This window comes from Thermobia domestica, chromosome 13 (assembly GCF_964235325.1).
Source record: "Thermobia domestica chromosome 13, izTheDome1.hap1.1, whole genome shotgun sequence".
NCBI lineage: Eukaryota > Metazoa > Arthropoda > Insecta > Zygentoma > Lepismatidae > Thermobia > Thermobia domestica.
In genome coordinates, this window is record NC_137466.1 from 128934997 (window position 1) to 128950775 (window position 15779).

At 35.0% G+C, this 15779-nt stretch overlaps 1 protein-coding gene across 2 annotated transcripts in view; it reads right to left on the reverse strand.

The window, feature by feature from the left end:
* Positions 1 to 15779, reverse strand: part of LOC145668494 (E3 ubiquitin-protein ligase ZSWIM2-like) — a gene marked incomplete at its 3' end in the record, with an annotated part of 229351 nt that overhangs the window by 109279 nt on the left and 104293 nt on the right. The window contains 1 exon segment of one of the 2 annotated variants that reach the window (XM_081736448.1): positions 840 to 991. In XM_081736448.1, coding sequence (XP_081592574.1) covers positions 840 to 991 — 152 coding nt within the window. 2 annotated transcript variants of the gene reach the window in all.

Genomic DNA, 15779 nt, shown 5'->3' on the forward strand with positions numbered 1-15779 from the left:
TGCTATCCATAGGAATCAATTTGCTTTCCAATTTATTTAATTTCTGTCTTCCTAAAACCCTGGAGTATCACAGGAAGATATAACCTCGCGTATTAATTCTTTTTGTTAGTAACTGTTTATTAGTTTCATCGAATTAACATACGCCTTGGAGACCTAAAGTTCGAACTCCATGTACTAGATAGACTTCAGTTTTTCATGGCCTAGCTTAACACATAGAATAGATCACATGACAAGTCCTTTACTTGCCTGACAGAGGTCACTCATGCAGATTTTATTTGCATACTGCCAAAGGATCTTTGGCAAACTCAAACTCAAATTTTAATTTTAATATTTGAATTTGATCCAATATACGTTACAACCTTCTATAAATTTTGGCATTCATTAGAGGGACCGATGTCAAATTTAACCTGTCATGTTATAAATTTGACATCCCCTGAAACCTTTTATAAGAGTTATTTCGTCTGGGAAACGAATACACTTAATCTTTTTTTTTTTTTTTTTTTTTTTTTAAGTGACCACCATATTTTTTAGTCGAACCCTTTTGCGGTGAATTGGGGCTAGTTTTCTATTGAATAAGATTAGTAAGATACAACAAATCAGTCGAGAGCACCCCTTTCCACTAAACGACTATTTCCTACGTCATACTTAATTCATCCTATGATATTCCTTGAAGATTAACTATACTCTTTTATTGCGTTTTGTAATCGCTGTAAAGAAAAGCTAAAAAAGAATCTTATTGTATAGGTTGTTTTGATTTTTCATTATTTTGTTATAAAGAGTATCGTGTGTAAAGTATTTCTTATTGATTTACTAAATAAATCAAATTGAATGTTACTTACGAGTTTGTTGTCGAAGTTTCTTCTTTAATTTCAGGAAGCTTCAATGTTCCCTTTGGCTTCCTATCAGTTCGCTTGCCTAATTGAGATCCGGACTGACGCTTCAGCATTGCTTGGGTCTCCAGTACAACTCGCTGAAATCGACCTCCCGGTTTCTGCATAAGCAAGAAATTATTTCCAGTACTCTGTGGGAAAACGATAACACAACTAACATAGTAATATCATTTGTGGCTCTTAAGTTTTAACAGTACATATAATAAAATCGTCTAAAAGGTAAGAGTAGAAATATATGTTGGAAGAAAACAGCCAATCCTTATAAATATTTGAAAAAAAAAAAAAACTTAACGCGCAATGAGAAGCTTATATTTCAAAAATAATACAAAAATTAATGACAAACATAATAAGTGTAAAAATACGGTCGCCGATAACTATGACATTTTGAGCATATTTCTGGATTGCATAGAGAAACTTAGAATTATGAATTAGTTCTTTTAACAGCATTTTGTGATTAAATACTTAGAACAGTAACTCCTAGCTGGCCGATGTATGACGTAGGGGCACGATTTTGATTGGAAGAAGGACTACGAGTAATAGGTGGAGCAAAGGAGGGGAAGAGTAGAGACAGGGGGATAAAATAAAACAAGTGTTGGCATTGTACGAATAATCGTGGATCGATGTATAGCGTATCTAGAAAACCATTGACAGATGCCATTGATGTTTTCGTTTACCTGTCACCAATACCGTTTTCACGGCAAGTTTTGGCATGTGCTTCTTGTCCTCTCTGTTTGGTTCACTGAGAACGGGATATGAAAACTGTGACGTTACAGAACATCCAGTTGAAAATGACTGACGTAGATGGCTTAGTTTCCGAACTTCTACATTATATTTGCAATATTTATCAAAATTGGAAAAAGTTATGGCATCGTACCAGAGAGGCTTAAAGTTTCCTTCCAACACAAGTATCACATCTAAACTAAGCTTACATTCCAATTGAATTGAACACATCTTGTGAAGAAATTGTCTTCTTCATACCGCCATAGAAGGAAAGGTGGAAGGAAAGCGATGAATAGGAAGAAGAACAACTAATCAATGATTTGAAGAATAGAATTAAATATTGGAAGTTAAAAGAGGAAGCTGAAGATCAAGAAACGTGGATGAAACATTTCTAGACCCAAACAAACAAAATACTCATTAGTCCCACGACTGCCAAAAGGTAGAATAAATAATAATAATAATAATAATAATAATAATAATAATAATAATAATAATAATAATAATAATAATAATAATAATAATAATAATAATAATAATAATCCTGGTTCTTGTTTTTGATTTTGAAGGGGAAAATATGTGAAATTATTTCAGGTTTTCGAACTGGAGTAACTGAGTATTTTTGAAGAGTTTGGACCAGTATCTAAATGAATGTTGTGTAATAACCAGTGACAATTTGCAGATATTCTTAAGATATGTTGGAATAGTACCAGTTTTGACAGTCTTTTTAAACTTTAGAACGAGTTTTCTTCGATTCAATGATTTTTGTATATTCTTTTCTCCTCCCATCTCCTCCTGGACTCTCTATTTGACTCAAACTATTTGATATTTACATTTCTTTGTTTGGTACTTACGTTTACTTCCAGAAATCGTTGTAGTGGTCTGGACATCATATTTTCGTTATAAGGAGTCAGGATGGATTTAGGATTTTTGCCCGTCACGTTTTGAGGGATGACGTCCCTCGGCGAGCACACTATCTGCGGAAAGGAAAGGAACAAAGGATTGGGGATGGAAGGAAGTGGCCTGGGACCTATAAGATAGTATCACCCCGACATTTGCCTGATGTGAATGAGGAAAACACAGGAATCTCATTCAGGGTAGCTGGCCTGAAAAGCGTTTACACTTTTTCGACCGAGTGCCCCCACCGGGAGTAGAAACCGGGACCGCTCGCACCGAAGGCGAAAGCGTTAGCAACTACGCTAATGGTTACTAATGTAGTAAGCAATACTTTTATATTGATTAAAAATACGTTGAAATAATTATTTTATTCTGTCATTTCATTTATAATATTAAGTTCATATAAATACTGTGTGGACTGTAAAACAATAATTTCGCATTATTTTAAATAATAATACTTCATTCTCTTCCGTTAACTTAATAATCAACTTGAAGATAATATTATAGTGAATTGGTGAAATTTCGTATATCCTATTTGGCAAATTCGCTACTTGCAAGGTTTTTTATTTTTCGTTTTTGAAAGGCATTAAGTGTTGGTCTATGGAACGGACATTTCTATCATAGATACCAAAGGTATCAATCTATCTAATGCAACCATCAGGATTTTACACTGAGCATTCAAAACTTTGCGTGGCAAAATTGCGAACGCCTACCTTTTATGCAGGGGTGCCCACAAGGGGGGGCTATGACGCAAACTGCGTCATTGAAATATTTGGGGGGGGGTAAAAATCTATATAAATATGTTTCATGGGGGGGGGGTAAAATTAATCGAAAAGAAGATTTTTTCATGGATGAACACCTACGGATAGACAATTGGGGGGGGTGCGTCATGGACATAAGGGGGGGTGGGCACCACTGTTTTATGTAAAAGTATAAATAATTTATAGATATTGTAGTAGCGTAGATTTTGCTTAAAAATAATTTATTTTCTTTACGATGGTCAGATTGTTTCAGATTGTTCCTCACATTATTTAAAACAAAGAAGTCTTTCTATTCCAAAACTTGTCTAGGGAAATTTCAGAAACAAATAATTGTTGTTTTATATGATATACTGTATACTCAACAATGCTGATCTAACTGATGGTGATTTAACATGAAAATTTCTTTGTGTAAATCCATAAAAGCACGTTTATCTTGAAACTGCAGTGTTTATATTTACACTTTGTCAAACATTAACAAAAGCGTAATTCTTTAGTACAGCACGCAATTTCGTGTGATTAGGTAACTTGAAGATACACTTGTCGCCGCTTTTAATCAAGGGTTTCTAGTCTCTTGCTCCTCTTTCCAGGACAAGGGTTAAAAAAATTCTTGACCATCGAAAGAAGGCATTTGGGGTAGTTCCTTTCACCACTGCCTCCACCTCTCGTGCACCCTTAAGGGGTAGCGTCAATCAATACTTCCCCCTGCCAAAATGTGGGTCACGTGAGGAGAGCAATCGATCGAGAGGGCAGCACTCACTTGAGACTTTGCTGAATTGACTCGCAAATGATGCGCAGCCCCCTTCGTACGTCTTCTCACACCGTCAAGTCCTCTTTGGGCATTCGATGCCTTCCATGCACTTCAACTACTTTCTCTAGTACTTTTACTACTACTACTACTACTATTGTTACAAAAAATATCTTGAATCTTTTATCTCCTTTGAACCTTCATGACATTTAATCTCAGTCATATAACTAGATATGCTTTCAGGGTTTTCTTTCTTTGTTTTCAAAACATTGTAAAACATCCCTGAAGACTTTTAGATTTTTAAAATCTTCTTTGGGTATTCCATAAGCAGTTTCAAAGCAATGCATACAGACTTCAAGGCGAATAAGCGTATACTAATGAAATGCTTTGCAGTTACTATAATAATAATAATAATAATAATAATAATAATAATAATAATAATAATAATAATAATAATAATAATAATAATAATAATAATAATAATAATAATAATAAATTTTATTTCAGAAATACCTGAAAACATCAGATGTATTACAATCGTCAGAAATAAATAGTTAAAAGTTAAAAATTTTAGTGCTACCTAATAACATACCATAATGGGTCCATAATATAAACAAAGATGACTGTATAACAGGCGAAAATATTTTAACTACCAATTTTGGTTTCGAAAAATTTGCCAACACTATATAGGCTATACAATAATAAGTAATTTCTGAAATTGCTTTTTAAAGGCCAGAAATGGAAGTTTTCTTAAAAACATAGGAAGATAATTATAAAATTTAACTGACATATAGTAAAAGTTTTTTTTTTTTTTTTTGTATCTTACTATATTCACATCTAAATAATCCTAAACGGTTCCTATTTCTAGTTTGATATGTATGAGAATGCCCTAATTCATTGTAAATATGATTGTTTTCCTTGATATAAAGCAAACATTGGTATATGAAAATTGCAGGAATTGTCATAATTCCTAGTTTAACAAAGCTTGACCTACAATGTGCACGACTAGGGAGACCAAGCATCAATCTTATATACATCTTTTGTATTTTCAATAGGTTTTTGATGGAGGACTGATGACCCCAAAGTATCGTGCCATAACTTGAAATGACTATGAATTTGCGCATAGTAAACAATTGTAAGTACCTGTAAACTTAAGCACAACCTTAATCTACGTATTAAACAAGCTCCTTTACTGGTTCTAGATTCAGCTTTAAGGATATGGTCGTCCCAGTTCAACTGATTGTCAATTAAAAACCCCCAAAACGGAACATGATATATATATATATATATATATATATATATATATATATATATATATATATATATATATATATATATATATATATATATATATATATATATATATATATACATTTAAGTTCTGCATTCGAATTTTTGTTATTGCAGGTAAGCACCAAGTCTTTGACAATCACCAGTAAGCACCAGAATTAATACAAAGCAAGTTGGAAGTACACCAATCTTTAATCATATCTGAGGTGATGTTAATATAGACTGAACTGAGTCCTTTCGTCTTGAGTTTACACAGATATTGAGATCAGATATTGAGCAAATAAATAACTATTGACGAAGGGTGAAGCGACATTATAAGGAATATCATTAATATAAATATGATATTCCCGCCCAGCATAATACCGAATTCCAGGGTATGACCACAGCCGGACAAAAGCCAACCCATTTATGATAGATATCTCCTGGAATTCCAGAAGTGCTTTCTCATACCAGGAATGCTTACCTCTATTTTACGTCCTGAGACACCATGACGCTACCAAACCCAATGGCAAAATTTGAGGGTCTATTTGCAACGGCGTCGATTTCTCTGTAACTTTGGGGCCCCATTCATAAAAAAAAAAAAAAACACATACAACAATACATATAACAATAAAAATACATATTCATAAAATACATGGGGGCCTACATGAGCTTTGGGGGGGCCGCGGCCCCCCCAGGATCGGTGCTCTTGTCTATTTGTATTAAGAGTTTAGAACATCGGTCTCAAACCTAATCATAAATGTTGCCATGCAATAAAGTTATTTCGTTTCGTAAATTTTCTAATTTCGTCTCTTTTCAATTCTAGAAAAGCTTGTTTCGTCTCGTTTCCTAAATTTATATACAAAATTTATGCCTTGATTTTTTCTATATAGAAGTTAACAGAATTATTTCTACGTTGCGCTAAGTTGATCTAATAACATTCAAACCAAATTTATTATTAGAGTGCCGTATATTGTATAATGACTTGCGTATCTTGAAACGTTGATAAATACTCTTCATTGTATTTTACACTATGAATCATGTAATACAGTGTTTGAGATCTAAGAATTGAGTGAACTAGTGTTGCCCAAAAGAATCGTGAAATTTGTCGTCTTATTTCGAAAACGAAACAGGGGAGGGGGAATAACTAACTACTACTAAACACTACACAGAGAAAACTCCGTTCTCCGGACAGCGGTATATTGTACAAATATACGGTATCCTCTTGCTTACTACAGAAATCAGTACGGAGCATACGTTATCCGTATGCTACATAGGCACTGCCCTTAGATGTTACATCATCCCGTTGCAGGATGTCTGACATCTAACAGTTTTCCGCATATCATATGCATATACTGTGTTACCTTCGTCAGTTATATGTTATATACGTCCATTTGTATGTAGGACCCTGACCGCCTATAGATAGAACACTTATACAGAAAGTATTATAAAACATGCGTTTTGAGTTACACGTCTGCTGTACGTTAAGTCCAAAAACTACAGGAATTACGCATGTAACCTATCTTTTTAAGTACGCCACCTTCATTTTTTTTTTCTCAGTGCACTACAACACTTTGAGGCATATCTTACAACGAATAGAGGTTTTGGCAGATCATAGCCCATAGTGGACTCTTATGCCAGGAAGTTTAATTTACTCTAATTTGTATGCTTCAAGTATGGTTATCAGGTTTCAAGCTCACCATACCTGATTAGTTGGCTCTAGGCGCGCACCCAGATTTTTTTTTTTTTTTTTTTTTTGGGAGGGATCCAAGCTTTGAGGAATGGTGTAATACTAGAAGCCACTATGTTTATGTAACACTGAACGGGTATTATTTTGCACCCGAAATGGCGATAAGTAATTGCAAAGTACTTCACCTATATTTTCAGAAAAAAAAAGATAGAACTAGATTGTTTTTATAAGAGAAAGAGTAAAAGTGTTAGGATCAAGTTTTCATGCTACATCAACGATTTCTCTGTTATAGTTTTATTGAGAAAGTGTACAAATGTATGTTGAGTTAGGAAGTTTGGAAGGGAAGAGGCTTCAACCATGCTACAGTAATTCTATTCTATTCTATTCTATTGAACTTACTTTCGTCCTTTTTTTGATACAAATACGCTGGACTCTAGTACATGTAGTGAACGTGCCATTTATGGTTAAATACAAAAGTAATGTAAGCAGTAGAATTTTATAGACTTTTATAATAGTTTATATTAATAAATTAATCTTCTTCAATGTAGTAATAGAATAAAGCAATACTACTTACTTCCTGCTAATTAAGTGTGTCCCATGCACTTCACAATAGTTCTACCTTCCTCAACGATTTATTTTTTCGATAAGATAACAAAAAAAGAAGAGAGAGAATAAATATGGAGGCTCTATGAAAAATGGTCAAGCTGTCAAGATTTCCGTGCTACATGAATAACATGCAGCCAGGGGCTTTCCATCAACATTGATGTTGACAGTTTGCACAGCGCCAGTCCAACAAAAGAGCAAAATCTTTTTTCATCTCTCATCTTCATACCCCCGTCTTCCCTGGTCAAAGAAGCCGACAGGTCAATATTGGCACTGAGCGAGAAAAGGCAGAAAAAAACTATCCCGGAAAGATAATGAAAAAATAAAGCAGTTTTTCTTCTAATATATAAACTCATTTTATTTATTTTTTTCTTCGCTTATATTTTTGCTTTAACCTGATAGAAAAACACTATATGTTCGAAACATTGCCCACCCACCAAGATGTGCTGTTTTAGCTATAGGGAAAATACATATAGAATGACGCATAAGAAAATAATGACGAAATAAATGTTTCATTCTAGTGAAATAACATTTAAGTAAGTATATTTATATTTCGTGCTACGACAGGTTTGCAGTTAGGTCTCCACGCTCCCACCCCTGAAACCCAAAAATCATGATCACAGTAGTTCGTTCAATTGCTCAATTGAGTGCACAATTCCAAAATTTTTGGCAGATTTCGTATTTCCCAAAATTTCTTAAGTTTTTTTCTTTTTACTTCGACTTTTTCACCTTATTCTTATATACTCATAAAAGAAGTGAGTGCACTTTGCATTGGGTGATGTACTGTACATAAGAGTAGGCCTATTTTTAGACCATACTATGCTGTGCATAAGTAAAATGAAAATGAAATGAAATCTTTGAGTTTTACGTGCCATGATTATGCCTACTAGGCTAAAGGAGACGGTGATGATGAGAAATGAATGGAATGGTGAAATGAATAAAGTTGGAGGAAACGGGAGAACCCCGAGAAAACTCACGCACACAGTGTTTGTCCACCACAAAGTTCATTTGGTGCGAGCTCGGATCGAACCAGGGACTCCATGCAGAGGTGAAAACTCTACCATTGAGTCCCAGCGGCTCCCGGTATGCATAAGTGTCGGAAGGCTTGTAGAAGGGCTATGTCCGTCCCTCCTTCCGCCTTTCGATAGGTATCTGAGGAAAAATAGTAGGACATATTGAGAAGCAATTTTTAGCAATAGATTCAGCGTCCCAAGAATATATTCAATCTCCTCCGTTAATACTCGATTGAAACGGGAAGTGTTTCAAATTAGGTATTTCGGGTTACAACGTTTTTCGCCGTAGAACAAAAATGGTAATAGATAGCAACAAGCTGTTTTCAGCAATAGATTCAGCTTCTCAAAAGAATATCGTTAACATTAGCAACATTCTACAAAAACCGGAAATGATTGAAATTCACTAGTACATCCGGTTCTATACTTACCTCATTTCCATGGAGCAAAACCGAAAAGGTATGTCAAAAAGCTGTTTTTGACAGATTCAGCATCCCAAGAATGAGTTTTTCTCGATCTTTCACTATCTGTTGAAATCAGAAGTGGTGAACATCTATGATTTTTTGGTTACAACACTGATATCATCATGAATAAATAATTAGCGAGAAGCAGTTTCTTCATACCAATTCAGTGCTAAAAATATATTTCATTTCTGATCTTATTCTGTTATTGAAACCGGAAGTGATAAACAACTATCACCACATTCGGTAAGTGTTAAGAGCCGGCTGGAGTCAAGTGACCTTGACAAATCGAAGATATCGCAGTGCAAAGTGTTTCCTTATTTTGGCAACAGATGGGGTTGTCGCTGAAATGCCGTCAAAGCAAATGCACCCGTCCTTTTCCTTCGTTTTACCCTGCATGTGGTCAAAGTTGGACAGCGTAGGAGGGGGATGGTTACGGCTGTAAATGGGACAGAAGAGTGAAATTCTTTTCTTTTGGCTAAAAGAGAAACAGAACTGAAGAAACAAATAAATAAGAGGGACCAACATGATATCAGCCGTCAGCTCCCTGTCAGAGAGCCACTCAAATATCTACAACGGTCACAAACATACCATAGAGAACTAAAGCACTTGTCGCCTGTCTCTTTCTCAAAAGATTCTACCTATGGTAAATAACAGAATAGTGCGGGAAGAATCTGATATAAAATGAAGAACCATGCCAATGTTAAAACACACACACACACACACACGGGAGAGTCGATGGTATTGTTAAATAACTTCAAAATTATCCGAAACGATCGCATTAACAAAGGTGGTGGTGGGGTTGCAATCTTTCTGCGAAATGACATTGACGCAAAAATTCTTTGTCAATCAGGTGGTCATTATAGCTTCGAATCTGAGTACATCATAGTTGAGATATCTATTGAGAACCAAAAATTGCTTTTGGCTTGTGTGTACCGCCCACCAGGGGCATCATTTAAGAATTTCGAAGAAGATATTTCTCGTATCTCACCACTTTATATGCATAGTCTCATACTTGGGGACATGAACTTTGATTTATTGTCCACTAAACGTGAAGTAGAAACATTCCGCGAGATTACTACATCCTTAAATTTTTCCATCTGTCCGCTCGAAGCTACGTTTCATACTACCACCTCAGATTCACTTCTTGACTTAATCTTAACTTCCGACATTGATAGAGTTCTTCATTTCGGTCAATTTTCAGTACCTGGCATTTCGCGTCATGATCTTATCTTTGTTTGCTATTCTATTAAGACTCCCAAATTCAAGCCTAAAATTGTTTTATACAGAGATTTAGCCAACATTAACAATGAAGCACTCTTGCGTGATGCTGCGTTATTGCCTTGGCATCTAATAAGTTCTTTTCCTTCTGTGGATGACCAACTATCTTATTTCAATGAGTTAATATTTTATCTTCTGAACATTCATGCCCCCTTGAGAGAAAAACGTGTTTCTCGTTCTCCTTCGCCCTGGATTACAGATGAAATTCGAAGTTTAATGGCTTGTCGCGACAGAGCGTATAGTAAATTTAAGAAAGCACGTAAATTGAATCTACCCAACTTAAATGACAAATTTGAGGAATATAGGATCCTTAGAAATAGATGTAATCAAGTCGTGCGTAATGCAAAATTAAAATTTTCCTACACCCTGTTTGAGAACAAGAATCCCTCCCATCTTTGGAGAAATTTGAAGCTACTTGGCATTCGTAGCAGCAAAAGAGTCCAGCCGGATGTAGCTGCTCCTTTCTCTGCTGATTATCTTAACAATTATTTCTGTAGAATTGATAGTTCTAGCTCACAGATAAATGTAAGATCTGATAATACAGGACAAATCCCTAATTTTGAAGAAAATGTTTTCTCTTTCACTTGTGTCACCCCACATGATGTAATGAAAGCGATTAAGAGGATAAAATCCACTGCTATAGGTGCTGATGAAATAAGCATAACATTGATCAAGAAAATATTACTCTTCGTCCTCTCCCCAATTACCAATTTATTTAATCTTTCCCTTACTACCGGAACATTCCCAGTCTTGTGGAAGACAGCACGAGTCCTGCCTCTCCCTAAGACTAAGGATGTCCGATCTGCAGAAGACTTAAGGCCTATTTCAATATTACCTGCCCTATCTAAAGCTCTTGAATATATTGTAAGTGATCAAATATGTGAGCACCTTCGAACTTATAACCTTTTAGACACTTTTCAATCCGGGTTTCGTAAACATTGCAGCACTTCTACAGCCCTTACTAGTATTACTGATGATATACGTTCTGCTTTGGACAAGAGAGAGATAACCATACTTACCTTACTGGATTATAGCAAAGCATTCCAGTCAGTAAACCATGACATTTTGCTACAGAAACTTGTACAAAAATTTCGTTTCTCTACTTCAGCTGCTAAGTGGGTCCAAAATTACTTATGCGACCGAAAACAGTATGTGGTGGTTGCCAACTTAGTTTCTGGTCAGCGTGACCTTCCTTGTGGGGTTCCTCAAGGTAGTGTTTTAGGGCCTCTTCTTTTCTGCCTTTATATTAATGACTTAGCACAATCTCTAAAACACTGTAAGTATCACATGTATGCGGACGATGTTCAATTGTATTTATCTTCTTCACCAAAGCAAATAGATACTTGTATAACAAAGATGAACGAAGACTTGAGTAATTTGGCTAAATGGTCAGCAAATAATTGTTTGATTATAAATCCAGTCAAATCAAAGTCAATTTTAATTACTTCCAAACGTGCAACGACGTTAATAGATGCTTCACTTGTTCCCAATATAACTTTAGAAGGCGTAAATATTCCCTTCTCTTCCTCTGTGAAAAATCTTGGCGTCATACTTAACAAATATTTAACTTGGTCCGATCAAATTAACGCATCATGCAAGAAGGCTTTTGGAATTCTTCATTCTCTCAGCAAATTAAAAAACTTTTTACCAACACAGTTGAAAAAAACTCTTGTTCAAACCCTAGTGGTACCACATTTGGAGTACTGTGACACCGCCTTAACTGACGCTGATATACATTTACAAAAGCGTTTGCAGCGAGTACAAAATGCTTGTATACGTTTTATTTTTAACTTAAAATTCTCAAATCATGTTACGCCATTCTTTGAAAAGCTGCAATGGCTGAAGATGCAGCAACGGCGAAAATTGCACTCGTTGGTACTGCTGTATAAAACACTTACTTTTACAGAACCTTCCTATCTTCTAAAACATCTTAATTTTTTAAGCGATTTCCATGAGAGGGACACAAGATCACGTTTTAATAGCCAACTTGCAATTCCTATTCATAGATCAACTTATTCCTCCAAATCATTTATAATTTCGACGTGTCGTGATTGGAATACTTTGCCAACCTCGGTACGTGAGTCAAAATCTTTAGCATCTTTTAAAAGAGCAGTTTATAATTTATTGTTATCGCAGCAGGGTTGAATGGACACAGAGACAGAAGAGCCAATAGAGAAGCTTGTCATAAAGATATGAAACCCAATACTTATTACATATTATAACATGTATGTACTTTCGTGTAGCAGTATATTATATTTGTGTGTGTGTTTGTGTGTGTGTGTGTGTGTGTGTGTTCAAGTGACAGTCTGTTTCTTGTGTTTTTTTTTTTACTTTCTAACTTTTTTTTTCTTTTGCTATTGTTAGCTATATCCTTTGATTTTTCAATTTTGTGTCATGTTTAGGTGGTAGATAAGGCTACATATAGCCTTAACCTCGACATGTAAAATGAGTCAAAATAAATAAATAAATAAATAAAAGATATTCTAATTTATTTAGAGCCTTCGTGGTTTAAAAAAAAAAAAAAAAAACTTGGAATTGAAAGGCAGAAAACCCAGACAAAGATTTGAAATGTATTGGCAATGTGAATCATTTTTTTAGTGGAATCCATTTCCTTATTTTCTTTTCAAAATATGACCACCAGATTTATCCTCTCTCTCGCCTTCACATTCGAATGGTCCTGGGTTCGATACCAGTTGCTGACCATCCTGAGTTTTTCCTATTATAACAGGAAAAAGCCGCAATGTTACATTCAGCCTTGGGGGCCGGCTTAGAAGGACAGGAGGAAGCACATGCCCTGCTTGATGTTGGTTTTTATTGGGGGAAATAGACCACTTCATTAACAATAGAATTAAAAGATGTGTCACTCATGTCCAAAATTATTGTCGCATGTCTATAAATATGTTATTGTAGGAATATAATTTGATAACGAATTCACCCGGTATTTCTTATAATGTTAGTATGCGTACAATTGGCAAAGACATGTATGTGGCAAATTTCATGTCAAAAGAGCAGTAAATAAGAACAATAAAACGAAAACAAAACTTTCGTGTCCATTTAGCAACATTTTACGGTGTATTTTACTCATTCTAATCTTCGTATTTATAATTACTGTATTTTCCTATAAAATTTACCACATATATTTCCCGATTGTACACATAGTATCAGTATTAAAAGTCTCCTGCAAAATCATTATTACATGATATTTTTACAAGAAGACAGTTATAGATATGCGACAATCATTTTGAACATGAGTGTACAAGGATGTAACAGGTGTTTGTTTCAAACATTAAATAAGTGTTCGTATAAATTGAACTTGTTCCCTGACGTCATAGAACTAAGAACTGTTGCAGAGCGATGTAAGTCCGGTGACAATACAATATTCCATTCTTACTTTCATACTTTGCAATATATCTATTTATTTTAAACGCAAATTTTAATATGTTTTTATTTTCAACTTCCTTACCCTAAAATAAATACTAGTCTTTAACCAGCCCTGGTATCCCTGGTTGCATATCACTTTAGGATTTGAAAAAGGTGTCCAACGAATTAAAAAAAAAAATGATAAGACACCTTTTAAAGACATTCTTTTGTTAATAAATTCCCACTAAAAAGTTAAAAATAATTTTGTTTATGCAAGACTAAATAAAAAGAATGGAGTGCGTCAATTTAAGAATTTATAAAGTAACTGTAAGCCTATATGAGAGCGCATCCCTTTTTTTTAGTCACGCATAAACATTTTTTTTAAACTTTTAAGTGCGACTTGATTAATGAAAGAATATCTTTAAAATGATTATTATTATCTTTTTTTATTATTGTTAATGTTTGCGTCCTTAGCATAGGGTGTTTATTTTGGTAAGGTACCGCATGGTACGTTTCTATACTAGTAGGGTATATTAAAATTTAGTTTCCTATGCGTTACTACATACATTAAAAAACATTTTTTAAAAAGAATTACTACCGAATATTACTACCGCTCCGCTAATAAGAGGGAGACAGATTGAGGATACCAAACACCCCTACCGTTGATTGAGAAATATTTAGGTGTCGACACTGATGAGCAACATCTATATATGAATTTGAATGTTTTATGGGCTTTAGACAATTGATTCAGACCGGGAAACATGGGGGACAGAATGTTGGAAGCAAGTAGTCCAGTCCCTAGTTTGAATGCCTGGAATGAGTAAGGACTCTTCCCCCCTTGGTAAAACCTGCCGAAATTGGAAGCAATATCAAAGAAGCACTGCTTCGAAAAAAGAGGGAGCAAACATGCATAAATAGTCAGAGTCGGATTTAGGTTTAGTGGGGCCCCAAGCTGTTGAAGGTAATGGGGTCCTTTATGTGTCCAGATGAACATACGCACCCTACATACAGCAATGAAGAAACTAGAGATAATTTAGAAAGCAGACTGGTAGAAGGAGCCCTATTAATTACACGAACGTAGGCTACACAGCAGGAAGCACTGTTGTTACGTATATATAAATTTTACTTTATTTTTTTAAATTTTCTTATATTTTAGAAATCCAATTTTTCTTTAGATTTTGGGGCCCCCAAGAGAGCGGGGCCCTAAGCTATAGCTCGTTTCGCTTACACGTAACTCCGGCACTGGAAATAGTATACATATACAGGCGCGGATCCAAGGGTGGCTATAGGCTATAGCCCCCCCCCCCTCTTGACGCTCAGGTATACACTGGATAAAATTGGCTTCAATCCTGTTTACTCTGGATAAAGAGGCAAACTATGGTTTACCTCCTCCCTTGATCATATCCTGGATCCGCCACTATATATATATATATATATATATATATATATATATATATATATATGTACATGTATGTATGTATATAAATGTGTGTGTCTAGTATGTTGTACGATGGAAGCTGATGAAAGAGCTTTATACCATATTATTCTTGATTTTTTGACAGGTAAACAAAGAATATTTCGGGAATTAATCTATCCTAAAGATTATAATAATGTATCTTATTTTTTCTCTTGCATGTATATTCTTAGCCTGCAGGAAGTTTTCATTTCTTTCTTGGAATAGATAAACGAAGACTTTGGTTCGGCTTCTCCTTCACAAATTTTTGTCGAAAGGTTGACTTTATCGCTACAAACACAAATTACTTCTTCTCACAGAAACCATCTACAAACACACTGTACTGCTGAAACAGAAACCATCAACCAAAGAGGTCATAAATTTTGCCATTCCTCGTGTTTGAAGTTTCCGTTCTTCACAATGATTTCCTTCCTCCCGCCCCTGTTAAGAAGTTTAAAGTAGATTTTCAAAAGGACTGGCTCCCGCTGAGAAGGAAAGGGGGATGAGGAATGACTATAGTGCCATCTAGCAGTTATACGGCCAAGTACGTGAACACGAAAAAATCTGATTTCTGATTTCTGTAGATTCAATTATGAAGGATATAATTTCTCATCGATTGTGAAATGGATGTCTTTGGAAACA